Here is a 26,030-nt window from a genome sequence, read left to right as displayed (position 1 = left end):
ATATATATATATATATATATATATTAGTCATATAATGAGAAGCCAACGAACACTGACACCAAGTACAACATAGGGGAAATTGCATGTGCTTAATAAATGAAATCAAGTAAGGATAAATTAACGGAAATTAAAGTGGATGAAAAAACAAACTGCCGCAGGTGGGAACCGAACCCACAACCTTCGGATGTCGCGTGCGATGCTCTACCAATTGATAGATAAATATATATATATATAAATATATATATATATATATATATATATATATATATATATATATATATATATATATATATATATATATATATATATATATATATTTATATATATATATATATTTATATATATATATGTATATACATATATATATATATATATATATATATATATATATATATATATATATATATTTATATATATATATGTATATATATATATATATATATATATATATATATATATATATATATATATATATATATATATATATATATGTAGAGATGATTATTAGTCATAGCACTCGTAGTACAGCCCCTTAGGCCGTTCTCTTTTTCGAAGGTAGTCGTATTAGGGTTATTATAATTACACGAAGGCATCTCGCTCTCGTGAGCAGCAGTCCTTGAGATAGTTACTCGGCCAAGCTTCCCACGCTAAGAGTGCCGCACTCGCACCTGTTTAAGCTTCTCCTTGACTGTAGAGCTGGAGTATGTCCGTGAAGCCTTCAGCGATTGGAACGGGTGTTTTCTGCGCTTGGCCGGCGGAGAAGGGGCCTTTGTTCCGGGCCCAAATCTCTCCATGTGTCACTAAGGTGCCTGGTGTGGTCTAGTGCCGACGCTGCCCTCTCTGTGAGCGCATATTCCCCTCATCTTTTAAAAAGTTCAATAATTCCAAGCATTTGTCTCGCAAACCGTACTTAGTTCAAGGGAATTTTCCACGTCTCAATAATTTCTCTCGTGGTATTCGAGTGCTGATGGCCCTGTTATAGGTTCTTATCGACAATCTTATGGGCATCATTAGGGAGTGCTCAGTAGAAGTCGGTGGTGAATCCGTTAGACAGGAGAACAGTAAGCTATCGCAGAAGACAAAAGATCTGATCAACAAACGCCAATGTATGAAAGCCTCTAACCCTAGAGCTAGAATCGAACTGGCAGAACTTTCTAAGTTAATCAACAAGCGTAAGACAGCTGACATAATGAACTATAATATGGATAGAGTTGAACATGCTCTCAGGAACGGAGGATGCCTAAAAGCAGTGAAGAAGAAACTAGCAATAGGCAAGAATCAGAAGTATGCGTTAAGAGACAAAGCCGGCAATATCGTTACTAATATGGATGAGATCGTTCAAGTGGCTGAGGATACCCGCCGTGGTTGCTCAGTGGCTATAGTGTTAGGCTGCTGAGCACGAGGTCGCGGGATCGAATCCCGGTCACGGCGGCCGCATCGCGATGGGCACAAAATGCGAAAACACCCATGTACTTAGATTTAGGTGCACGTTAAAGAGCCCCAGGTGGTCGAAATTTCCGGAGTCCTCTACTACGGCGTGCCTCATAATCAGAAAGTGGTTTTGGCACGTAAAACCGCATATTGATGAAGTGGCTGAGGAGTTCTATAGAGATTTATACAGTACCAGTAACACCCACGAGGATAAGGTGAGAGAGAATAGTCTAGAGGAACTTGAAATCCCACAAGTAACGCCGCAAGAAGAAAAGAACGCCTTGGGAGCTATGCAAAGGGGGAAGGCAGCTGGGGAGGATCATGCAACATCAGATTTGTTGAAGGATGGCGGGAACATTTTCCTAGAAAGACTGGCCACACTACATACACAATGCCTCATGACCTATTATAGACCGATAAGCTAACTGTCCGTTGGCTACAAAGTATTTACTAAGGTAATCGCAAATAGAATCAGGAAAACCTTACACTCCTGTCAACCAAAGGGCCAGGCAGAATTCCGTAAAGGCTACTCAACAATAGACCATATTCACACTATCAATCAGGTGTTAGAGAAATGTGCAGAATATAACCAACCCTTATATATAGCCTTCATTGATTACGAAAAAGCGTTTGATTTAGTCGAAACCTCAGCAGTCAAGGGGGCATTACGGAATCGGGGTGTAAATGAGCCATAGGTAAAAACACTGGAAGATATATATAGCGGCTCCACACCCACCGTAGTCCTCCATAAGGAAAGGAACAGAATACCAATAAAGGAAGGCGTCAGACAGGGAGATACGATCTCTCCAATGCTATTCACAGCATGTTTACAGGAGGTATTCAGAGACTTGGAGTGGGAAGAATTGGGGATAAAAGTTGATGGAGAATACCTTAGCAACTTGAGATTCCCTGATGATGTTGCCTTGCTTAGTAACTCGGGAGACGAATTGCAATGCATGCTCACTGACCTGGAGAGGCAAAGCAAAAGGGTGGGTCTGAAAATAATTTGCAGAAAAACTAAAGTAATGTTTAACAGTCTCGGTAGAGAACAGCAGTTTACAATAGGTAGCGAGGCACTGGAAGTGGTAAGGAAATACATCTGTTTAGGGCAGGTAGTGACCACGGATCCGGATCTTGAGACTGAAATAACAAGAAGTATGGGCTGAGGGCGTTTGGCAGGCATTCTCATATCATGAGCAGCTGGTTGCCACTATCCCTCAAGAGAAAAGTGTATAACAGCTGTGTCTTACCAGTACTCACGTACGGGGCAGAATCCTGGAGGCTTACGAAAAGGGTTACACTTAAATTGAGCATGACGCAACGAGCTATGGAAAGAAGAATGTTCGGTTAAGGAATAAAAAAGAGCAGGTTAAGTGAGGGAACAAACCCGAGGTAATGACATCTCAGTTGAAATCAAGAAAAAGAAATGGGCATGGGCAGGACATGCAATCAGGAGGGATGATAACCGATGGCCATTAAAGCTTACGGACTGGATTCCAAGGGAAGGAAAGCGTAGCAGGGGGTGGCAGAATGTTAGGTGGGCGGATGAGATTAAGAAGTTTGCAGGGGCAACATGGCCAACATTAGTACATGACCGGGGTAGTTGGAGAAGTATGGGAGAGGCCTTTGCCCTGCAGTGGGCGTAACCAGGCTGATGCTGATGAAATTAGAACGTAAGTTATGAAAAATAAATTGTTGCGATAAATGGGTAAACGCAGACGCAAGAAAAGGCCTAGTCTGTTTCCCAGTATTCACCCCATGTAGATTGAGCATGTCTATATTCTCACATTGTTGTAATGTGAAGAACAAGGCGGTTCCAAAAGTGAGTCACGAATATAACTCATTATGAGGTGAGCTTGTGCTGAGGAAGGACATAACACACAAAGCACCACGGTGGCTGCACGCATAGTTGTGCTTCCTCTGAATCTGATCTACGGATCCAGGCATCGGTTCATCAGACTGCAATGCTCGTGCTCGTTTATGAGCAGAACAACCAACAACAAAGCGTGTCGTGTCACCCGCGACATTACAAGCACATTGCACTTTCAAGAGCATGCACGACCTAACAGCGGAATCACACAAATTTGCTTGGCAGGCGCTGTCCGTAGCCGGTAAAGAAGGCAAGCCGAGACGCTAGAAAGTCCACATATGGGCCTCGAAAAGGGAAACATCGCTGAGAAATTTACGTTCTATCATACTATTCGAACACGAAGGAAACAGATTTTTGTTCCACGTGCACCGGTTACGGTTGCCATACTCGTGACCCTCTACTATTTAGGGACTACTATAAACATGAGCTTACTGCAAAAGTTCGAGAACAGACATTTTAGAATAGCATTTTTCGCCTTACACACGCTCAACGACAGCACCATTGCAGCATGTTACGGTGCCCGTCTCTTCAAGGCTGAGGCGTGAACGCAAACATAAGAACGTGTTAGAAGACAGGGTGCCGTCTTGAGCCTCGTGCCAAACATACGAGGAGGTTATATACATAAACTTAAACTTCTTGATTACCAGCCCCAACCGCCGCCTACGGTAGCGCGTGAAGCCGGCGGCGGTCATATTGCTAGATGAAAAGGAGCAGGGCTAAAACAGTAAGAGGTTGCGGCTCTGCCATGAAACCTAAATTAATTCCCTTTAAGAAGTAGATCATTTCACCATTGTTTGTCGGTGTTATCAAACAAATAAGTGTCGTAGTGACGGGTGCCTTGTGTTTTGTGTATATGTTTCGAGAACTGAACAGTCGTATATCCTGTTTTCATCATTCGGTAACCTGCCACGTGCATTGGCAGTGTGAAGTCCTTTCGTTGATACGTGGTGTCTTCTATTGGCAGCGAATTGACCTCGAAATATTGCGTCCTTATACTCAGGATGACGTCAGCGTTGCATTCAGCGCTTGTTTCTGAGAAAATTAGTTGAAGTTACGTTTATTTGCATCAAAAAGGTGGGCTTAATCAGGCACAAATTGAAAGCACTTCATTAGAGCGTGCCTTAGGGCCAGACAATGAAATCTTCCTTACCTCAGTAAGGAAGCCTTCATTGCAGTGAGGCTACCTTATGTCACTCTGAAAGGTTCCTTACTGAGGCGCCCTCGGTGAAGGCTTCCTTGGTGCTTCCTTGGTACTTCCTCAGCATAAGAAGCCAAACAATGAAATCTTCCTTACCTCACTAAGGAAGCCTTCATTGGGGTGAGGCTACCTTATGTCACTCTGAAAGCTTCCTTACTGAGGGGCCCTCGGTGAAAGCTTCCTTGGTGCTTCCTCAGCATAAGGTAGCTCCAAAGCTACCTTCATGCGTCCTTACGCCGCTCCTGGCCCTGAACGAGCGCTTCATCTTACTGCTTAACCACATGGCATTCGCTTGCGCATGCGCACTGTCGCCCACCTGCGGAGAAGAGCGAGCACGGTACGTCTTGCCAGGCATGTTCGTTTCAGTCACGCGTGCGACATGCAAGCATTGCTAGGCGTTGCTAGGCGTTGCAAGACGCCGGCGTGCCAGCGTTGCTGGAGCACATCAAGTTTTGCACTGTAATGCGCAACTTTTTTTAAACTTTAGTAAACGAAACTAGAAGAAAGCGTCCACGCTTCTCTATATTAGCTATTCAATTTAAAGATTGTGCGACGATACAACATTTTTTAATAGAATAATGGTGTTCGCGGAAAGATTTGAAGAGATAATCTCGAACCCAGGCACGCGGCAACCGCTCCTTAGGTGAGGACGGGTGAAGGGAGCTTTCAGAGTACGCTTGCTTCCTCCATCGGTCCTTCGCTGTAAGGAGGCCTCACGTAAGGTTAGGAAGCGCTCGACGGAAAGGAACTAGGGGTGTGCGAATATTCGGAATTTCGGATACGAATCGAATATTTTCCATATTCGAAGCGTATTCGATTCGAGAAATGCATGTTCGGAAATTCACGAATATCCGAGGACGGCCGAATAACGGTGGAAACGGCGAATATTCGGATAGACTGCGAATAATTGAGCAATTAACCAATTGTATGCTTGCTCCGCATTCTCCTAAGAACATGTTTATTAACTGAGAACTTCGCATGATCCGCTCATTATCTGTATGCTCTGTTTCAGTCTATCTGCTTCAGGCATTTGAGACATGATCAGTTTCGGTCTCTTTTTAACCAAGCTTTATAAATCCAATTAGTTTGGAATGCCCCATTGCCTCGAAGGTTGCAAAGGCAACTCAGGGTTGCCTTTGCAACCCTGAGTTGCCATTATCTGTATGCTCTGTTTCAGTCTATCTGCTTCAGGCATTTAGACATGATCAGTTTCGGTTTCTTTTTCACCAAGCTTTATAATTCCAATTATTTTTGGAATGCCCCATTGCCTTGAAGGTTGCAAACGCAACTCAGGGTTTGCTAACATTGATTCAAGATGTATCAAGGCTCTTTGTGCGGAGTGGAAATTTGATGAAGTGGCCAGCCTAGGCATGTTTCTTGATCCGCGCTTTATGGCCACCGTTCATCAGGCATCTGGTCAGATGATCTGGCTGAAAAACCTTGTGACAAGGGAGCTCCAGGAAGCCATCGTGGAACACCATGGGGACACCGCCGCGCCAGCGTTGACTTCATGTCCACTGGTGGCATCGAGTGTATGGAATGCTTTTGACGATCTAGTGATGAACAAAGAGAAGACACATTTGGCATCTGCCCCTGAGAGGGAAGTTACAGACTACGCGCAAAAGCCTCTTCTGGAAAGGGGCATGAATCCTTGTGAGTGGTGGCAGTCCATTGGCCGCTTCAGGTACCCGCTTTTAAGTGCTCTCGCCCGGAAGTACTTGGCGATCCCTGCCACTTCAGTTCCTAGTGAAAGAGTCTTTTCTACCGGTAGAAATGTGACAGTGCATAGAGAGCGTTTACTTTCTGGCCATATTGAGCAGTTAATTTTCCTTCACGACAATCTGTAACAAGCGTTTTACCTGACTGAGGGCATTACCTGAGTCCGTTATCTATAACTGAGTACCTCTTTAATTTGAAGCAACCTTGTAAAATGCAATGTTATTTTTAAAAGGGTAATAAAGCTATTGTTACCTCTCTTGCAATTATTTAATACTACACATGTATTCGATATTCGATTCGATATTCGAAGAGAGTTCTTCGTCTTATTCGTATTCGATTCGTAATCGAAAATTTCAATATTCGCACACCCCTAAAAGGAACGTTTTATTGTTTGGGCCAAGCTACCTTCATGCGTCCTTACGCCGCTCCTGGCCCTGAACGAGCACTTCGCCTCACTGCTTAACCACGTGACGTTTGCTTGCGCGTGCGTGCTGTCGCCCACCTTCGGAGAAGCGCGAGCACGGTATGTTTTGCCAGGCAGTGTTCGTTTCAGTCACGCGTGCGGCATGGAAGCGTTGCTAGGCGTTGCACGACGCCGGCGTGCCAGCGTTGCTGGAGCACATCAAGTTTCGCACTGTAATGCACTGCTTCTTTAGATTTAGTAAACAAAACTAAAAAATAGCGTCCACGCATCTCTATATTAGCTCATCAACTTAGAGATTGTGCGACGATACAACCTTTTTTATTGAATAGGGGTGTTCTGGTGTTCGCCTAAAGCTTTTAAGAGATAATCTCGAACCCAGGCATGGCGGCAACCGCTCCTTACGTGAGGACGGGTGAAGGGAGCTTTCAGAGTATGCTTGCTTCCTCCATCGGTCCTAAGCTGTAAGGAGGCCTCACGTAAGGTTAGGAAGCGCTCGAAGGAAAGGAACGTTTCATTGTTTGGGCCTTAGTTCTCTGTGGTTATTGCGTACGACAATGATAGCATGAATACATTATTAGAGAATATAATTCGAAAGCAAGTTCACTTATGAATGCAGAGTAGTAGAAAAGAACTTCATCTCATTATAGCTGTGGATGGCGCAAATAATGAACAGACTAAAGAACAGGCTTGTATGTCTGCAGTAAACTGGATACAGTCTTCGCGCCTTGGCAACAGGATAAGGTTGTTCCTGAAGCCCGAAAGTCTAATGGGCGAATAAGTAGGCCTGTTGGCTCTCCCTGCTTAAAAAATGGCTGTGGCTTAGGTAAGGTTAAGCCCAGGATGCGAAGCATACTAGCCTTTATTTTAGTTGTTGAACCACTGTTTAGCCTGGTGAACTGCTGTTGCTTGGCTATATTTGGTTCGGCTAGACGAAGAAACAACTCATGCGTTACTCTGCTTCGCCTTGGACGCCCCGCATTGGACGCGGTGAGCGTCGAGCAACGCAGCGTTCGGCGCGGCAACGAAATGTGCGCCTGAGCAAGTGACGCACGCCTGAGCCTTAGAAACAGCTCGTTTCTAAGGCAACACCGCATTCACTAGAGGCGCTTTTGTACCGCTTTGAAGCATCGTACTCGTGGCTCAGTGGTAGCGTCTCCGTCTCACACTCCGGAGACCCTGGTTCGATTCCCACCCAGCCCATCTTGCAAGAGTTGAGCGAAAGCCACTTCTCCTCTGTCGTGACGTCACGGTGTCACGTGGTTTCAAGGCGACACCGCCGCACCTGAGGAGCTGGGTTGAGCTCTCGTAATATGCTTCGCATAAAATCCCGCAAAGGACGCGATGACGCCACGATGACACGCTACTCTACGCCAAGAAATGAAGACAACTTTTTAAAAATGAAGCTTTCTCTGCTCATCCTTCGACTTTTCCACTGGTGCTGTTGCTGTCTCGCACGCCGTGTCGAAGGGAGGTTCACAGCATGTATATGCATGGAAGGAACATGGAAAAAAGGAAAGGCGGGGCAAGACACATCCTTGGACCTTTCCATCGCATCACATGCGCACAGCGCCCTCTGGAACTCCATGGGCAACGTGACATTAACCTGTTGACAGCTGTAATTATCCGTGACCGCCCGCAGAAAGCACTGCAGAAACTACAGCGCTTACACTTATAACATAACACTTATGCAGACGCAATGCCACAATGAATTACCGAAGGGTAATTAATTGCGGCTTTGCGCTGCTGAAGCGGTCGCACGTGAAATCAACACTTAGTGCCCGCTGCGGTAGCTTGACTGCTGTGGCATTGCTCGAGGTAGCGGGTTGGATCCCAACGGCGGCAGCCGGATAGCGGCGGGAGCGAAATGCAAAAACGGTCGTGCACTCTGACATCGGAGCACGTTAAAGAACACCAGGGTATCAAAGTCAATCCGGAGTACGCCACTACGGCGCGCCTCATATTCCGATAGTGTATGGACACGTGGAGCATAATAATTCTGCCAACACGTCCGCCTCGTTGCGATGTGCCATGTGAAACAATGACAATTGTCAACCCTTTCACAAGTTACTAGTAATAGCGCTCAAGAATATTAAGGAAAAAACCAGTCAAGAAAACACAAAACACAAGAGGAGAGGTTCACACCACGACGACTGGCGTGAACCTCTCAGTCGTTGTGGTGTGAACTTCTCCTCTTGTCTTCTGTGTTTTTTTACTGATTTTTTTCCTTAAAATATGTACCAACTGGCCCGAATTTCAACCCTTCCGCTCAACAACGCCTCAAGCAAACACGGCTCGCTGTATGTTGTGTACTACGCAGACAAAGAGCAGTAGTGCACACAAGGTAACGTTTGTCATCAACTCACTGCTTTGGCAGCATACATTGAGCATTACCACTAATTAACGTCAGCGAAAACAAACAACAGAGAAAGCTTCGCTTACATTGATTCGCGCAGTGCGTGGGATCAGCATAATTTTTAGACTATGAATTTATATGCGTAATAATGGCGCTCATTAATGCAATATTGCATTTGCAGTGAGCAAAAGCGGTTGTCGTGTCCACAGTAGAATTGGTTTAAACGGCTTCAAGCACATGGTCGCTATACCGTCGCCAACTTAGGCGGGATTGTAGTAGTCAAAATAGCATACGAGTTACAGAGAAATCAGGAGGTTGATGAACGACAATAAGGGAAAAGCTTGCACAAGATCTCAGGGGAAAAAATTGACTTCTTGAGCAGCGTGATCAGGGGGTCGTGCTATGGTTTAAACGTATTGTTACGTCCAAGCGCGTCAAAGGGACGCGGGGATCAAGAAGAGAAGGGAAGAGGAGAACGAAGACTGTGCAGCGGCCATTCCTGCTGTTCGTTGCCTGCCGTTCCTGCTCTCGCACGCCTGAATAAACCCCTTTTCCCCGTGCTTGTAACAAATTGGTGGAGGTGCGGGGTACACCTCGTAACCACGGAACCTACGCTGCTACAACTTCGCCGAAGCCGTCGACTTGCAGGACTTCCGCCACCATCACCTGACATGACTGAATACGCTTGTCAGATTCCCGAAGGTTCTGAGGCGGCTTCAAGGCCAGCACCTGGCGTTCCGTGGCAATACTACCGGGTGCCACTCACTTTCGGAGGAAAAGCCGGAGAAGATGTCGACGAGTGGCTCACAAACTACCGAAGGGTGAGCCGATCTAATGGTTGGAACACGACCGCACAGTTGTCAAATGTTGTGTTTTCCCTTACCGACACAGCACTCGTCTGGTATGAGAATCACGAAGACACGCTCACTTCATGGGAGCTTTTCGTAGAGGAGCTCAGAGCGTGTTTTGGAGACTCTAGCGCAAAAAAGAAACGCGCCGAACAGACGCTTTCGCAAAGAGCTCAGATTCCCGGCGAGACCTGTACGACTTATATCGAAGAAGTGCTGAAACTGTGCAAAATAGTGAACTCTCAAATGTCTGAAGAGGACAAAGTTGGACATTTGTTGAAAGGGATAGCCGAAGATGTCTACAATTTTTTGATCGGCAAAGAAAGCTTGGATTCCGTGTCTGACGTCATTCGCCACTGCAGGACCTTTGAGACGCTGACCATGCGACGGATAATACCGAAGTTTGGTCGCCTGGCTCATGTCACAACGGTGGCAAGTGTAGACCCGAGTTCGTGTGTTGACCTTCCATCAACAATACGGCAGATTGTTCGCGAAGAGTTGGTCCATCGGGAAGAGATGTACTGTTGCACACCCGCCATCGCTGGTGCGTACTTACCACACGAGATGCGAAACACGGCCGTTTCGACCGCATGGCAACCCACGGTTCACTCAGCGGCCGTCGAGTATAGGTCTACCCTACAAACGAGAGGGACCCTGAGCTATCAAGATCATGACTACGACCAACGCCCTCGCCGCACGCACGCCTCCGGGCGGCCGATGCCTAGCCATGATGAATGGGACCCACCTGCTGGCTATGCAGTCGACAGCAATATGCGTGACTACGTGCAAGAACATCGAAATGTGCGGCATCTGCCGGTGTGTTTCCAATGCGGTGTCGCGGGCCACATAGCGAGATTTTGCAATCGTCGCCCAACAACGTGGAATCGTCGATCGGGGTCTTCAACAAGGACCACACCTCCTACGAAGACAACTCAACAGCCATGCACCACCTCTTGGTCAGCTGGCGTCCCTCCTGGCAACGATTATTGGCAGAGAAGCTTCCGGAGCCGCTCGCCGGCATCTGACAAGAGTTTGACGCCACCGCCAACTTCTCGTGCACCGCGCTTACGTCAATCTCCATCGCCAGTGCGCCGCTCAGCCTCGCCTTCACAACCGGAAAACTAGCTAGCGCGGCCGATGGGAGTGAGGTCGCTCGACACGTGCTATCGACAGAAATGCCCCCTGCAGTTGCTATGATTAAGAACAAAGTGCATGTACTTGTGGATGGTGTTCCTACAATGGCTTTAGTGGATACCGGGGCAACTGTATCCGTAATGATCTCGGTTTTAAAGGTCGGTTGGGGCGCAAAGTTGTATTTCCGTGGGACCAGGCTGCAACGTTTTGTGGAGTGAGCGGCGAGTCGTTGCGCCCTGTTTGTGCGTGCACTGCTGAAGTGTCCCTGGCTGGTGGAGTTTTCGCGACGGAGTTTGTAGTTATTCCCCGATCGACGCATGAAGTGATTCTGGGCATCGACTTTTTGCGGCAGTGTGGTGCGACTGTTGATTGTCGCACGGGGGAAGTTTGCGTCGATGGCCATGTTTCGTCCGGGCTCTTAGAGGAGACTTGCAGTCAAGGTGAACTTTGTGTGTCTGCAGATACTGTTGTGCCTGCATCCACCTCGGTGTGCGTGCCGGTTGTATGTCGTGGTGCAGTTCTAGACAGTTTCGATGCCTCCGTAGAGCCAATGCATCTAAATTGTGTGAAGAAGAACGTTTTTGCCCCTCATTGTGTGGTATCCATCGGCAACGGGCGAGCTGGCTTGTGGACGGCCAACTGCTCGGCAGAACCCGTCCTGCTTCCAGACGGCTTGAAACTCGCCTACTTTAAGAATACATGTCTTCGTCCGTAGCCGTACTAACAGACTCGCCGTGTGAACCTGCTGACCTTCGCCAAGTCTCAGACAAAAAGCTTCTGTCTATGATAAACAAGTCGCTCAACACAAGGGAGCGTCATACCTTGGTGGATACGCTTTCTAAGCATCTGTCAGTGTTTGACTTTGCGCAGCCGGACAAAGCGTTCTCGATTCCCGAGTCACGAACGCGCCATACTATCGATACGGGATCTGCACGCCCGATCAGGCAAAAGCCTTATCGCGTGTCGCCTAACGAGCGCAAGATAATTGGGGAACAAGTGAGCGACATGATGAGAAATGGGATAATACAAGAGTCCTCGAGTCCTTGGGCAGCTCCGGTCATACTCGTCAGAAAGAAAGACGGTAACTGGAGATTTTGCGTCGATTATCGAAGATTAAACGCCGTGACTAAGAAGGATGTTTACCCGCTGCCCCGGATTGATGATGCAATCGATTGCCTTCATTCGGCCTCTTATTTTTCTTCAGTGGACCTGCGCTCAGGATATTGGTAAATCCCGATACACCCGACAGATAGAGAGAAAACAGCCTTCATAACCCCGGATGGATTATTCGAATTCAATGTGATGCCATTTGGGTTGTGCAACGCTACAGAAACCTTTGAAAGGTTCATGGACACCATTCTGCGTGGGTTAAAATGGAACATCTGTATGTGCTATCTTGACGACGTTGTTATATTCGGGCGCACATTCAATGAGCACAATACGCGCCTGGGTATTGTCCTCAACTGCATCAAAAACGCCGGCCTGGTTCTGAACTCCAAGAAATGTAAATTTGGTGACCGTGAAACCCTTGTGCTGGGTCATCTTGTTGACAAAGACGGTATCCGGCCTGATCCCCTCAAGACGGCAGCTGTCGAGGCATTCAGTGCACCGCAGTCAGTGAAGCAACTTCGTAGTTTTCTGGGTCTTTGCTCTTACTTTCGCCGATTTATTCCTGGTTTTGCTGACGTCGCTTATCCTCTGACAAATCTGCTACATAAAGACGCACGGTTTGAGTGGACACCCGAGTGCGATTCTGCATTTCGTCAGCTAAAGTTCCTGTTAACCTCTCGACCTATCCTTCGCCACTTCAATCCTACTGCGCCGACAGAAATCCACACAGACGCTAGTGGCGTTGGTCTGGGTGCCGTATTGGTCCAACGCTATGACGACCGCCAGCACGTGATTGCTTATGCAAGCCGCTCATTAAGCAAACCTGAACGGAATTACACGGTGACAGAGCTAGAATGCCTCGCTGTAATCTTTGCGGTTCAGCGATTTCGCTCGTACTTGTACGGACGCCCATTCCAAGTCGTCACAGACCACCATTCCCTGTGCTGGCTCGTGAACCTTCGCGACCCTTGTGGTCGCCTTGCGCGCTGGGCTTTGAGGTTGCAGGAATATAACTTCACTGTTTCCTACAAGAGTGGCCGAAAACACGCTGACGCAGACTGCCTTTCCCGTATGCCGCTTGCTACGACAGACTGCGACGCAGACGATTTTGATCATCTCGTCGCTTCTGTGACACCCGCTTTTCCAGATATCGATGCGTTCAAAACAGAACAACGGACAGACACTAAATTGGAGCCACTCTTTACTGCTGCCCATTCAAGTGCAACAAGCAGCTACTGTGTACGTGACGGGCTCCTGTACAAAAGGAACTACTCAAGCACGGGTGCACGCTTCCTTCTAGTGGTGCCGGAGCGTCTCCGGCCAGCAATCCTTCAGGCTATGCACGATGACCCTACCTCCGGGCACTTAGGCACTGTGCGCGCACTTTATCGCATTCAAGAACGCTTTTACTGGCCCCGGATGCGACATTCGGTTGAGTTTTATGTCACCAGCTGCATACAGTGCCAACGTCGGAAACGCCCAACCACTGCCCCATCCGGTCTCCTTCAACCTGTGCTACCTTCCAGCTCACCCTTTCGGCAAGTTGGAATTGATCTGTTAGGCCCTTTTCCGAAGTCATCTAAGGGGAACCGCTAGATAATTGTCTGCGCCGACTATTTCACACGCTATTGCGAGACGGCGGCTATACCACCAGCAACTGCCACCGAAGTGTCGCTTTTCTTACTTCACGCTATTGTTCTACGACATGGACCACCTGGTGTTATCATAAGCGACCGGGGACGTCAATTCACGGCGGATATAGTGGAAGAGCTTGCGCGTTTGTGTCACTCGCACCTCAGACACTCGACGCCATATCATCCGCAAACAAACGGCCTCACTGAGCGCACTAATCGAACGATCACAAATATGCTGTCCATGTATGTTGCGTCCGATCACAAGAATTGGGATGAAGTTCTACCGTTTATTACTTACGCATATAACACCGCCAAGCACGAGACAACCGGCTACAGCCCCTTCTTCCTTCTATATGCTCGGCCGCCCCGGTATACGCTCGACACTGTCCTCCCTTTTTACCACCACGACAATCCTACGGTCGCCGATACGCTGTGCCTCGTTGAAGAGGCTCGGAGACTTGCGCGTCTTCGGACTTTGGCATCACAAGAAAACTCCAAAGCCCGCTACGACGCACGACATCGGCCAGTTACATATAACCCTGGTGATCTCGTTTGGCTTTGGACGCCCACAAGGAAGCGCGGTTTGTGTCAAAAGCTGCTGGCAAACTACGATAGACCGTATGTTGTCATCGAAAAAGTCAGCGAAGTGAACTATACTCTCGCGCGCCTCACGAACACTGGTAGACGTTCTGCTAGGACACACGTCGCGCATGTCGCACGGTTGAAATTATGAACGCCACGACAAGCTAGTTGACTCGCCCAGGGGGCTTTGTCTGCGAGGGGAGGTATGTTACGTCCAAGCGCGTCAAAGGGACGCGGGGATCAAGAAGAGAGGGGAAGAGGAGAACGAAGACTGTGCAGCGGCCATTCCTGCTGTTCGTTGCCTGCCGTTCCTGCTCTCGCACGGCTGAATAAACCCCTTTTCCCCGTGCTTGTAACAGTATATTGAAAATGAACAGAGGTCGACAAAATGCAGGAATTTTAGGAAAGATGAAACCGATGGAAATCTCACGACACCATTAGCATAAATATAAAAGAGGACCTAAAAATGAGAAGCCATAATGTTGATGCTGTGGCCAAATTTCGGAACAAATAAATTGGTTGTTGAAGCCGTTCAGCTGAAACGGATGGTGCGAAATAGGGCGATAATTTCGGCAAGTGTTCAAGAGAGGTCAAGTACGTAGGTCCCGTGGCCGACGCCAGCGCCCGGCAGCTGCCAGGCGACGGCACGTATAGGCGAGGTGCCTGGTCTTCAGTCGTTACATTGTGATTCGGGTCTGAAATATTGGACGCCGACTCCATCAGTTTAAGTACAGTGCATGCTATGGTGTCATTCTTCGACGGTTGGTACCGATTCTCACGCAATGAGGATGAGAACAAAGTCTCTCTCGCGCCGGCTGTCACCTTCCTCGAACAGCCAACATTCCTTCCCCTCCGTACTTGCTTAGTTTCTATTGGGTTCGGCTGCTAATCACGAGGTCTCGGGATCGAATCCTAGCCACGGCAGCCGTATTTGGATGGGTGTGAAATGCGAGAACCCCAAAGTACTCAGGGTTAGGCGCACGTTAAAGAACCCCAAGTGTTCTAAATTATTCCCAAATTCCCTACTATGGTGTAACTCATACTGAGATCGTGCTCTGGTGATCCTGAAGGTGTGTTACGAAACATTCGTTAAGGATGTCCGCGGCAGTCGTACAACTCTTGAATACAAGTATTTGCCAGGAGTTGGGCGCGAGGTCTTTGAGTATAGGCTTTATGGCATTTGATACGTGTTAGTCTACATCGCAGCTATATTATAAAGGCGGAACGGCAACATGACAGACAAGACGGAGAACAGACAAATCCCGCATAGATTACTGCACGCTAATTTTATATAGCGGTCTTCCTTCATGCACGTACATAACTATGACAGGAGACTAGTTTGAGAACTAACTTCAAGTACTGCATATGTGACGCCCAAATGTATAGCTGGCCGGGCGGCCAGTAAATGTGATGTAATGATACGAGTAGCTTCGGTCATAGCACGCTAACAGACGACGACACAGAGACTCTTTGCACAATTCTTGTCTTGACTTTTGCATTCTTGTCTTGACTTTTGACTGTTACATGCTAATGGCGATGGCAGCGCCTCATCCCGTGCTCCACTGAGAAGCGACCCCTGCAACGGTTCCTGCGGCGCTCCTACACTCTAAAAACTAGGAAGGGTATCGCAGGAGTGAAACGGCCGGTTCACTCTTTAAAGCGTCGTTTTACTCTCGCAAAATGTCGAGGAGAGTGAAATGCATTGTTCACTCTCTCACCAAGGAGAGAGTAAAATGTGCTTTTCACTCTCCCCTTCAGAGAGAGAGTAGAATGCCCGTTCTACTCTTGCGGCAATAGAGATCAATATATTCCGCTAGAATAGCAGCTTGGGCTTGTTGGTTTTCCATCCTGCTAGTAACAGCGCAAAATGTAGACAAGGGACGAGACAAGAAGACACCACAAGCGCTGGAAATGTATTTCGCTAGAATAGCAGCTTGGGCTTGTTGGTTTTCCATCCTGCTAATAACAGCGCAAAATGTAGACAAGGGACGAGACAAGAAGACACCACAAGCGCTTGTGGTGTCTTCTTGTCTCGTCCCTTGTCTACATTTTGCGCTGTTACTAGCAGAATAGAGAACAAAACGTAGCGTAATCTTCTGCTTCAACTGTAGGTGGCTGGTCCCGAACATGGCAATGTTTCATTCATGCACGCTGAGCAAAGAACACATCGTTTTGCTTCTAAGAGAACAGGCCGCCGCAGTTCAAATGGAACGCGTAGCGAGCGCTCTACTTTTTCACTCGGATTTGCTCCACCGCGCGCGCGCGCGCTCAAGAGCGCGGAACAACACCGCGCCGGAGAAACGTGATCCGCAGCGCCGCAGCACAGGAGCTGCCAAGGGAGATCGTGTGGCCGCCATCTCGCGTCGCCACGAATACACGACAGTCGTTCGTCATGCCTTGGATATAACAGCAAATCCTCCACGGTAAGTGAATTCTAACTTAGGTGCACATTCTCCGTATATGTCATGCTATCGCCAGGAAGTCGTCGCTGCGCTTAGCCGACGCGATTGACAAAGGGCTAGGCATACGCGGTGCGTCTCTCGATGTCAATCGCAAAAGCTAGTCGTCGCGATAACTGCATGTGATTTTATCACTTTGCCGTTGTCCGGAAGAGCTTTAAAAATCGCAAACGCTCCCAGAACTATGGTATGTTCAATAAGACACCAGGCGAGAGGACGCTTAAAATTGTTCGTTCACCAGCCCGTGATTCCGAGCCTATGCGCAGCGTGATTAGCGTGCGTTTTGTGTGTTTGAATTTATTCAATTTGGCAGTCTACTGTGTACGGAACGTTGTTGAACTAAGGAAACACATAACAGAAGGCGTCATTTTGCTGGCAGCATGCTTTTTTATAAGTAAACCGCGCGCTTGACAGTGTCTCGCGCAGGGGGAATCTGCGACCACTGAAGTTACGTGCAGCACCAGTGCTAGTTAGAAACTTTGCCGCAGGCATTCAGCTGCATGCTGCAAGAGGTCAGTTGGGCGCGTTATCTTGAACTTACTGAAAACGCATGAGGAATCCATTTTTTATGCTGAAGAAAGTATAAACCCCATATAAGCGATCTTGCGCGCGGCAGCTACAAGCGACGCGATGAAGATGGCTGTCGCGTTCGCTCGTCGCCTACAAGTCGTACTCCGTGCGAGCGACGATATTGAGCGACGCCTCCCCGGTGTTGCCGGCATGAGGGCTGCAATCATGCGTGACGCGTGCTTTAGTAATTTACGTTGATGTATTTTACGATAAAAAGTAGCATAAAATATTTCCGGAGGTATTGCCGTAGGTTCTCATCCTTGCACGTATAAAAATTGAATCATTTGCTCGTTCCGCGCGACAATCGGTAGTATTTGAGCGATGTATGTACGTATACATCCAGTTCCGGCTTCGCGCTATTGGCTAGTCGCTCATAGCACTTTCGGGCGACGAGCGATGATTTATAGATTTCCAGAACCGAGCCATCTGTTCAAGCGACGGCCCGTTTTGTCGCTCGAAGCCGTCGCTCGTCGCCGTCGCGCACTAAATCGCTCTCACAGTGTTTATCCCTAAGACAACTGTTTTTGCTCATGTATCCCTAAGACAACTGTTTTTGCTCGTGTATTGAAATGGTGTGATTATAGGTGGGTCTGGTTTTGTCTCCTGTTGCGGTTTTCGTGCACGGTGCGAAACTGAAAGGATGCTTATGTCTACGAACTCGGTGAATCGTCGAGCAGCTAGTTATGCATCGGCATCGAATATAACAGCTGCTCTGTGGAATTACAATTGCAAGGGCGCTTTGCATACGCTTATTGTTTTGGACATGCCTGTGCATTTGCTAATATGAGTTGGCGTGTCAGAGTTATGTCATTTGAATAGCTAAATCAGCCTTACTCTGGCGGTGACAAGCGTAATGTGTGCATTTTGCTATTGCATGGCAGATCAAAATGTGTTTATCGCTTGAAAATTTTTAGTATAGAAATAAAATATCAAAATAAAATGTTGCTTTAATTCCGTGTTACCAGTCTGTCGTGCACAGAACAATAGGTTGGTGTAATAAACTAATAACTGCGGTTTAACTGCAACTTTTACATGCCTTCAAGAATCTAAAATGCTAGATTTCAAACTGCAGCAGTAGTCGGCTCTGTCAAAAATTAACTCCATTGCGCACCTCGTACATGAAAATAAGTTCACGCCTTTTAGTAAGCTTAGATGCAGGCCGCAGTGAACTTTCTTGTTAGTATTGAAATGTGGGTAAGCTTGCCATAACAAGCCTTGTTGCCCTTTTTTTATAGGCACATCCATATATCCATTAAACCGAAAAACAATGTTTTCATCCCTACTGAGTATCATGTTTGCAGCTATAATCCTCAAATTATGGCTTCAGCAGTGGCACAACCAGGGATTGTGCGGGGGGCACACTGGGCACGTGCTTAGGATGTGTCACAAGTGGTGTTTGTGATACACCAGACTCATGACAGACCTATGATGTCTGAAAATGACCAATATTCTATTCATTAGCAGGAGTACTCTAACATTCGTGCTGAACGAGGATGAACTGTCCGTTATTTCTTTTTTGTGTAAATCTAAAATTGAAGTTAATTTAGCAGTTGACTGTTGCAGTCATTTGGATGTTTTGCATGCATTTCACTAAGACTGAGAGCTAAGACTTTCTTTTATTGCCATGGCCTTGACTGTCTTGATGTTGTTTTGCACCATACCCTTGTGTTGACTTTTGCATACGATATTTTTCAGGCACCCGCTTTATAGAACACAAGAAGCCAGCTGCAAGGACACGAGGATGTGTAAGAGCCAGTGCAGCGTGACTACACGTAGTGCAGAGGAGCCTATGTCGAAAAATCTAAATACATTGGCATGCAATTTGTACAAGAAAACTAGTATGTGGGTATATTGGGTGTACTACTTGACCAAATGTAAACAAAATCAAGATACAGTATGTTACACCAAGATGAAAATTCTCACGTGCTCCAGGCAGTTATCTTAACGTGGTATACTTATGTAATGTCTCCGATTGGAAAGTCAAATCAAGTATGCTCTCTGTAGCCAAACACATAGCAGCGTCATTGAAAAGCTAGAGATGTTTTAAAAAAGCTGATTAGTTCTGAGAAGTGACTGCTTTTTGTCTTGCCTCTCAACAGATAGATCCATGTGATAAAAAAATAGTTGTACAATGAAATTGCATATTTGCTTAGTGACATGATACATACTTGCAATGAGCACGGTGCCTGTGTTTACTATAAAAAGCAACAGCCCATGCTTGGTTAGGTTAGGCCCACTACAACATACAGGCATGGGTGATTGGCGCTTTTTTGATTTCTGTGTCGTGAGGTTTATTGACGTGCGTATAGGTGCAATGGCACGCAGTATGGGTAGTACAAAAAGGGGGGGGGGGGGGGCAGATATATGTAGCTCACTGTACACGACACAGGGCAAAGGAAATCCGTGTTCAGCAACTATGTAAATTTTACAACGCTACTCATTCGAAGGGTGCACAGGTGCATATTGAAGAAAAGTTTTCCAGGGTACATGATTTAGTGCGTAATTTACACTAATTTTGCTCTAACCACAGGACATAATAATTTGAATATACTGCACAGAAAAACCTAGAGCGAATGAAATTGTGTGTCAGTTTCGTGTGTATACATATAGTCTTTCCTATGCATTAGGTTTTTCGCGTAATGCATTACTAGTTGACAGCCTATCTTATCATGTGTACTCTGTTTACAGTTGTTTATTAGTTTACTCATAGTTTTGCAACTTATGAAATGCCGGTGTATATATATTTTCAACATTTGACATAACCCTGTATGTTTTGTAGGGACAACCCAGGACGTGCATTTCTCAGCACCCCGTCAACTGCCAGAAGTGACTCGAACACAGGCCACCAGTAAGTGCACATCAGTTGCAATTTCACATTATGCAGTTGGCTGCTGCCTTGTACTGAGGCTTTTTTTTAATGAAATGGTGGTGTCGTTCTAATGTACATTTTGACCACAAAGGTGCGATCATGTCTCACAGAGGCATATATGGTTGCTGTTCTCTGCGAGGGACGTGTTCTCAAGTTCGTGAAATATTTATGTTTGGCAGTATTGTCGCCCAATGAGTCAGATATAAACACTGTAACTCGCCACTGCCGGCTAGTTGCGAGAAACACAATATGTTATGACGCTGTAAAGTTATTTCATTAATTCGAAGGAAAATTTTGCAGCAGGAAGAAAGTTTGCTATTCCAGGTAAACATGTCTTTTTCTCACAAGTTATTTAACCAAACTGTGGATGCGTGAAATTCGTGACTTATGAATAGATTTTAATTCATCCTTTAGTAATGCTTCTAAAAGAGACTAGAAATAGCATGTGACTACCTCTCCAATCAGCAGATCATACACTTACAGTCATAAGTGGTAGTTCCATGCAGTCTCGCACTCTATAACCTTTCCTTTCAGCAGCATTGGAACTGGCGGCTGCGTTTTCAGAAGGAGGAGTGCACTTGGCACTGTATGTGTATGTGTGAATTCGGTTTTCTTTGTATGTGTCGGCTCACTGACACAAACAGTGCAAAAATCAGTTGTACCTTGAGGCTGACGACGCCTTCTGGTGCTAGCAATGCGGCACTTCATATTTCATAGTACTGCATGACATTTAAATCAAAGCTAGCACATAAAATGATCAAGAAAACTAACCGCTGTAATGGCTGTTTTCCTCAAAGAAAGCTTGTCCCATATGGGCTGTGTTAATCTGAGCTCTCCACCGATGTTTCAGTAGTATTATCCCTTAGTGAGTGAGAGATTGGGGGCAATTAATCGTGTTAGTGTTTAAATCGTGTCCTAATTATGTGTATTTATTCCAACAAAGTTGTCTATATTACTTTATTGTGTAGTGTAAAGCTTATGAAAACCATCAGCAACTACTGAGTTGCTAACATGCACATGCATTTGTCACTATACAGGTGGCACTCGGCTGTACCACTGCAGTGCTGCGGAAATTACCAGCACCAGCGGCCTTGCAACAGCTGTTTCACAGCATGTCGGTATGTGCTAATTTATAGCTATTTTGGGATGGGCTGGCATTATGTACCACTGCTACTCTGTGTTGTGACAGATCCATATGATAAGTGATGTAATGGGCACAGCGAAAACCTGTGAATGTTTTACTATGGTACATAAGAAGGCTCTCCTTTTCGTCACTTGAGCAGGTGAGAAGAGCATGCAGGCACTCCTGAATGTACATATATTTCAAAACATGAGACGTATATATATATACACACACACACACACACACACACACACACACACACACACACACACACACACACACACACACACACACACACACACACACACACACACACACACACACACACACACACAAACACATACAATTAAACTAAAGGCAGAGACATTCCATCTTTCATTTTGAATTGACTTTACAGCGCAAAAATACAAAACACCACAGAGAAGCCCGCATGTTAACAGGTTTGATACACGCAATAATTCAACAGATTTGATACTTCAGGTGTGCTATTTTACGCAAGGGGGAAGGGAAAGGGGAGAAAACCAGAAAAAAGAGTGGAGTGGAAAAGAACGGAATCTTGCCAAAAAGCATGAGAAACATCGTGCAGCCAGGATCGCCAGCAGGACATTTAAAAAGCACTCTGATAAAATTACATACAGGGAAACCTTACGTATTGTTTGTTTCAATCAACTCAGATCACATGCAGCCATTACTGCAATCAAGTTGTTTCCTTATGTCATGAGGGAATGATGTGGGCCCAAAAAACTGTTTAGAGCTGAAGGATTATGTTCCATGCTAGCCTCATTACCTGCTTTTTATCATATTGTTATCAGCTGCTTACGTTAGGGACAAAAAGTAAGAGTACGAGCTTTTTCCTGATTCGCCATTCCACACAACGTCTTTGTGACTAATGTACATGCAGATGATCCATAGATGAAAAATATTCAGCACAGTAGAATCTCATTACTAGATACACTTGGTTGTAAGAGACATCTGAAAATGGTTTGGTTGGTTTTCCAATGCTTGCCACTTTAACAACACTGTACACAAGAGACACCTTTGTTACACACGGCTTTTTAAGTATTCACTACTTCGAAGGGACACAACCCAGACACATTCGCTTCATGCACCTTGTGCGCCCTGAAGGGCGTAAAGATCACGCAATCCTCACACAAGTCAATTGCGCATGTCTCTTAAGCATGAACTAGAAAAGGAGGGCAACAAGGACAGTGCAGGGCAGAAAGTGTCGACAGTTGAAGCTGACGAGCGTCTAAGAGCACCTCAAAGGCACTGCGAGCAACAAGGCTTGCAAAGTGAAGTGTTTAACTTCCAGAAGTTAGGAAGGAAGCTAACACAATCTACAGTCACTAAAAAGCTGTGAATGTTTTCTTTGAAGGGCCCCTAAACCACCCAGGTTGAAATTTAGTTGCGGTGTTGCAGTTGTACATGTTAAGGCAACGAACACGTAGCCACGAGAATTTTTCCTAAACGGTGCAGTAATAGTGGAGCTACGTGTTTGATTATCGAAAAGTAGTCCCCGCTCATTTTACTCTTTCATCTGGTACACGCCATCTGGACAGTATCGTCTTTTCCTCGCCTAGTACACCTCCAAATGTTACGGGACAGGCCATCACCAACGAGCTCTGTTGCTGCCACGCAGGCCCGTTGTCCTGCGAGGGGTGGCGCTAATGACCTCGCCAATACAATGGAACTGTATGGTGACTCTAGTTGAAGAGCCTCATAGGGAGACCCTTCTGTTGGCGTTTCTATTCTTTGCCCCCATTGGCTGCCCACAATGGCATCGCGAGCAGCGCGACGAGGAAGAAGGAGTGTGTATTTGCTTGCAGGCCTTGCCGGCAGTCGCACTTTCGTTCGACCACTCGACAGCACCGGAAACTGGTGACATCATCAGAGACAGCCCGGTGATGTCAGGACAAACTGGGGGGTGCAGGATAGGTCCAGAGAGGCGCACGGGGTCGTTTTCTTCATATTGTGGTGCTCCCACAGGTGCTACACACTGTGGCATTTGGCATCGTCAATTGTGACGGCATTCTGATTTTGATGCGCACGTTTACTTGAAATGTTCAAAAAATGTCGAGAAGTGGTTTAGGGGCCCTTTAAGCCACCCTGAGCAATTATTCCTTCAGATATATCTAAACCTACTTTAGTGATGATGCATAATAAAGTGATCTAGTCGGGCTCCTCAGTGTTTTAAAATTTTTGGTTTCAAGAGACATGTTTCCCGTGCCTCTTGAGTATCTCTTCTAATGAGGCTTAACTGTAATGTACACACACAATTGTGTAACTCCTCCTGCAAGTATTATTCATTAAGCCTGGTCACTGATGTGCAAAGCTTGTGGTTAAGTTTTGATGTCCATACTGTTTAGAGCTATGTTTATTAATTCAGGCTGTTCTTATTGATTCTTCGATGCAGGAGACAATGCCTACGAAATTATTGGCCCTGATGACGAGAGCCCTCAAGGGGCAAACGACATCTCTGTTGCAGAAGTGAGCCCGATACCACCTGAAGTTACCATGACAGGTGGCACGGCAGCAATAGATACAGAGACGGCCATGTCTACTGCAGCTGCAACAGTGTACGAGGCAAGCAGCAGTGTGTCAGCATCAGCAGCAGTGTCAGAAGGAACCGCACCAGGCCTGGTAGAGCAACATGTGTGTTATCACTGTGACTTTTTTGTAGTGCATACAACTCATTTGCTCAACATACAAAAGCTTTTCACCACGACTGTGAGCCAGTGTTCTTGTGCAGCAAGTGCAAGACTAAGTTAAGTGTTGTAACACAGTACAAGCATCACTTTAAGATATGCAAACATATTACAGTTGTTGCCTCCCGAGCCAGCCCACATAGCGACAACAATGTGGAACACATGGTGGGGCACACCTCTTCCCCATTAGAAGATAGTAGAGACTGTCAGTGTTGTTGCTAGATTAACTGGTCTTTGTAGGCAACTAGAAGGACAACACAGGTGTCATAAGATTGTTGTTTATGTTGTTGTTGAAGAGGTAAAATAGAAGTTTGATGCAGCTGAAGTGCCAACTGATATTGAGCAAATCAAAAACAACCACCTGAGAAAGCAACACTATTGAAATTTGGGTATCTATGTGCCGCCAACTCTGGTAAGGATGGCATAGGACAGAAGTGTGATGAAAATCACACAGACACTGCTGTTCCAGCACTGGTCACAGTGAGCAGTGACTTGTAGGGCAAGAGAGTCAACTGAAACGAACATTATGGCATAGTGTCATGCTCCCATGTGACCACTATCCATGTTATATTGCATGATACAGCTCAACCTTCAGAAACGAGACCAACTTGTCTGTAAAAAGCTTTCACAAAAAATTATAACACTATTAACACAGCAGTATCTTCTTTTTTTTTGTGGGTTTGAGGTTCCCGGGTGTCCATTAATGCAAAAATTGTGGAAAAAAAGAACATGTGTCGTACTTACACCTTTTTAACAAGTGCGAGGGGGACAACTTTTCTAGTCATGCATCTTCATCATACTATCAAGTTTTTAAATGCCTTTTATAATTATTATTACCAGTTATACCTGAGTGCATTGTATTTAGCAGGTGTAAAATCAGGTCAGTTGGATCAGATGCCTTATCTGCAAGGGAGCCCTATATTCAAGAAATGTGAATTAAAATAGGTACGTTAGAGACGCAGTCTTTCAGCACTTTATTGCGTGTGGTTTAAGCATTGCTCAATACTTTTGTGGATGGCAGTTTCAACCGGCCCAGCACTGCGATTTGTCACGGTTATGTGTCTTCCAAGTGGTGTTTACCATTTGTGTTGATCTGTTTGTGTGTTCATAGAGCAAGTTTTTAATTTATTTTTTTCCGCATTCTTATGCTTGCACTAAGCTTGTATAAGGCAGTTACAAAATGGGCGTCACTGTAACGAACTGTGCTGTTGAGCTTACACTTGCAAATAATAGTGTTCATATGGCCGCACTTCTGTGTAGGTGCACCGATAGCTTTGTGTATGTTCTCATGTTTGTATAAAGCTTATATAAGCTAGTTACAAAATGTATGTCACTAAGCATTGTGATATTCTTTAAAGAACTGCTTGGTTGGTTTTACACTTGCAAATTAGTATTGAGGAGGTGATATTTCCATGTAGGCCCACTGCTAGCTTTCTGTGTGCTCACGTGTTTGTATTAAGCTTTTACAAGGGAGTTACAGCTTGTACGTCACTAAGTGCTGTGATATTTTTAAAGAACTGCTTTGTTGGTTTTATACCTGTGAGTAATAGTACTCGGGTGGCACTAGTCATGTGTAGGTACACAGGGACCATTTGTATACATTATGCTCATGTAAAGCAGTTACAAAGTGTATGTCACTAATCACTGTGATATTTGTTGAAGAATTGCTGTGATGGTTTTACACATGTGAATAATAGTGGTCAGGACACAGTACTTGCGATGTATAGTTGAATTTATACAGTGCCAAGACATGGGCTGTATACGTACCAAAAGAAATGTATGTCATTATATTGTTGTGGTCATTACTGTTTGGATTTTATTAAACTCTGATAAAATTTTTTCTTGTATCTATTGAGGTATGGCAATTTGTCATGCAACAAAACTGAGGACCTCAACTTGTGCATACAAATAAACAGCTAATTTAAGAGTATACTGCTCATATTCTGCGAAACCAGTTTAACAAATCTTGTACTACAATGCTGGAAAAATGACAGAGCTGAC

The 26,030-nt window shown here is 45.8% G+C and overlaps 2 protein-coding genes across 4 annotated transcripts in view; both read left to right on the top strand.

Moving 5' to 3' along the window:
- Positions 1–26,030, top strand: part of LOC135915616 (uncharacterized) — a 132,439-nt gene that overhangs the window by 94,510 nt on the left and 11,899 nt on the right. The window lies entirely within an intron of this gene.
- On the top strand, positions 16,622–25,876 carry LOC135897713 (uncharacterized). Its single transcript, XM_065426426.2, has 5 exons — positions 16,622–16,726; positions 19,028–19,077; positions 20,112–20,180; positions 21,239–21,319; positions 23,738–25,876. The coding sequence occupies exons 2-5, from the start codon at positions 19,074–19,076 to the stop codon at positions 24,091–24,093; spliced, it is 510 nt and encodes a 169-aa protein (XP_065282498.1). The 5' UTR covers positions 16,622–16,726; positions 19,028–19,073; the 3' UTR covers positions 24,094–25,876.

The sequence above is a fragment of the Dermacentor albipictus genome, chromosome 3 (assembly GCF_038994185.2).
Source record: "Dermacentor albipictus isolate Rhodes 1998 colony chromosome 3, USDA_Dalb.pri_finalv2, whole genome shotgun sequence".
NCBI lineage: Eukaryota > Metazoa > Arthropoda > Arachnida > Ixodida > Ixodidae > Dermacentor > Dermacentor albipictus.
This window is presented reverse-complemented; position numbering and strand designations above follow the sequence as displayed.

Excerpts from the sequence above, each read along its gene's own strand:
- LOC135897713 (XM_065426426.2), top strand. Across the intron at positions 20,181-21,238 it reads GACTCGAACACAGGCCACCA|GTGGCACTCGGCTGTACCAC; the intron begins GTAAGTGCACAT and ends GTCACTATACAG. Across the intron at positions 21,320-23,737 it reads AGCTGTTTCACAGCATGTCG|GAGACAATGCCTACGAAATT; the intron begins GTATGTGCTAAT and ends TCTTCGATGCAG.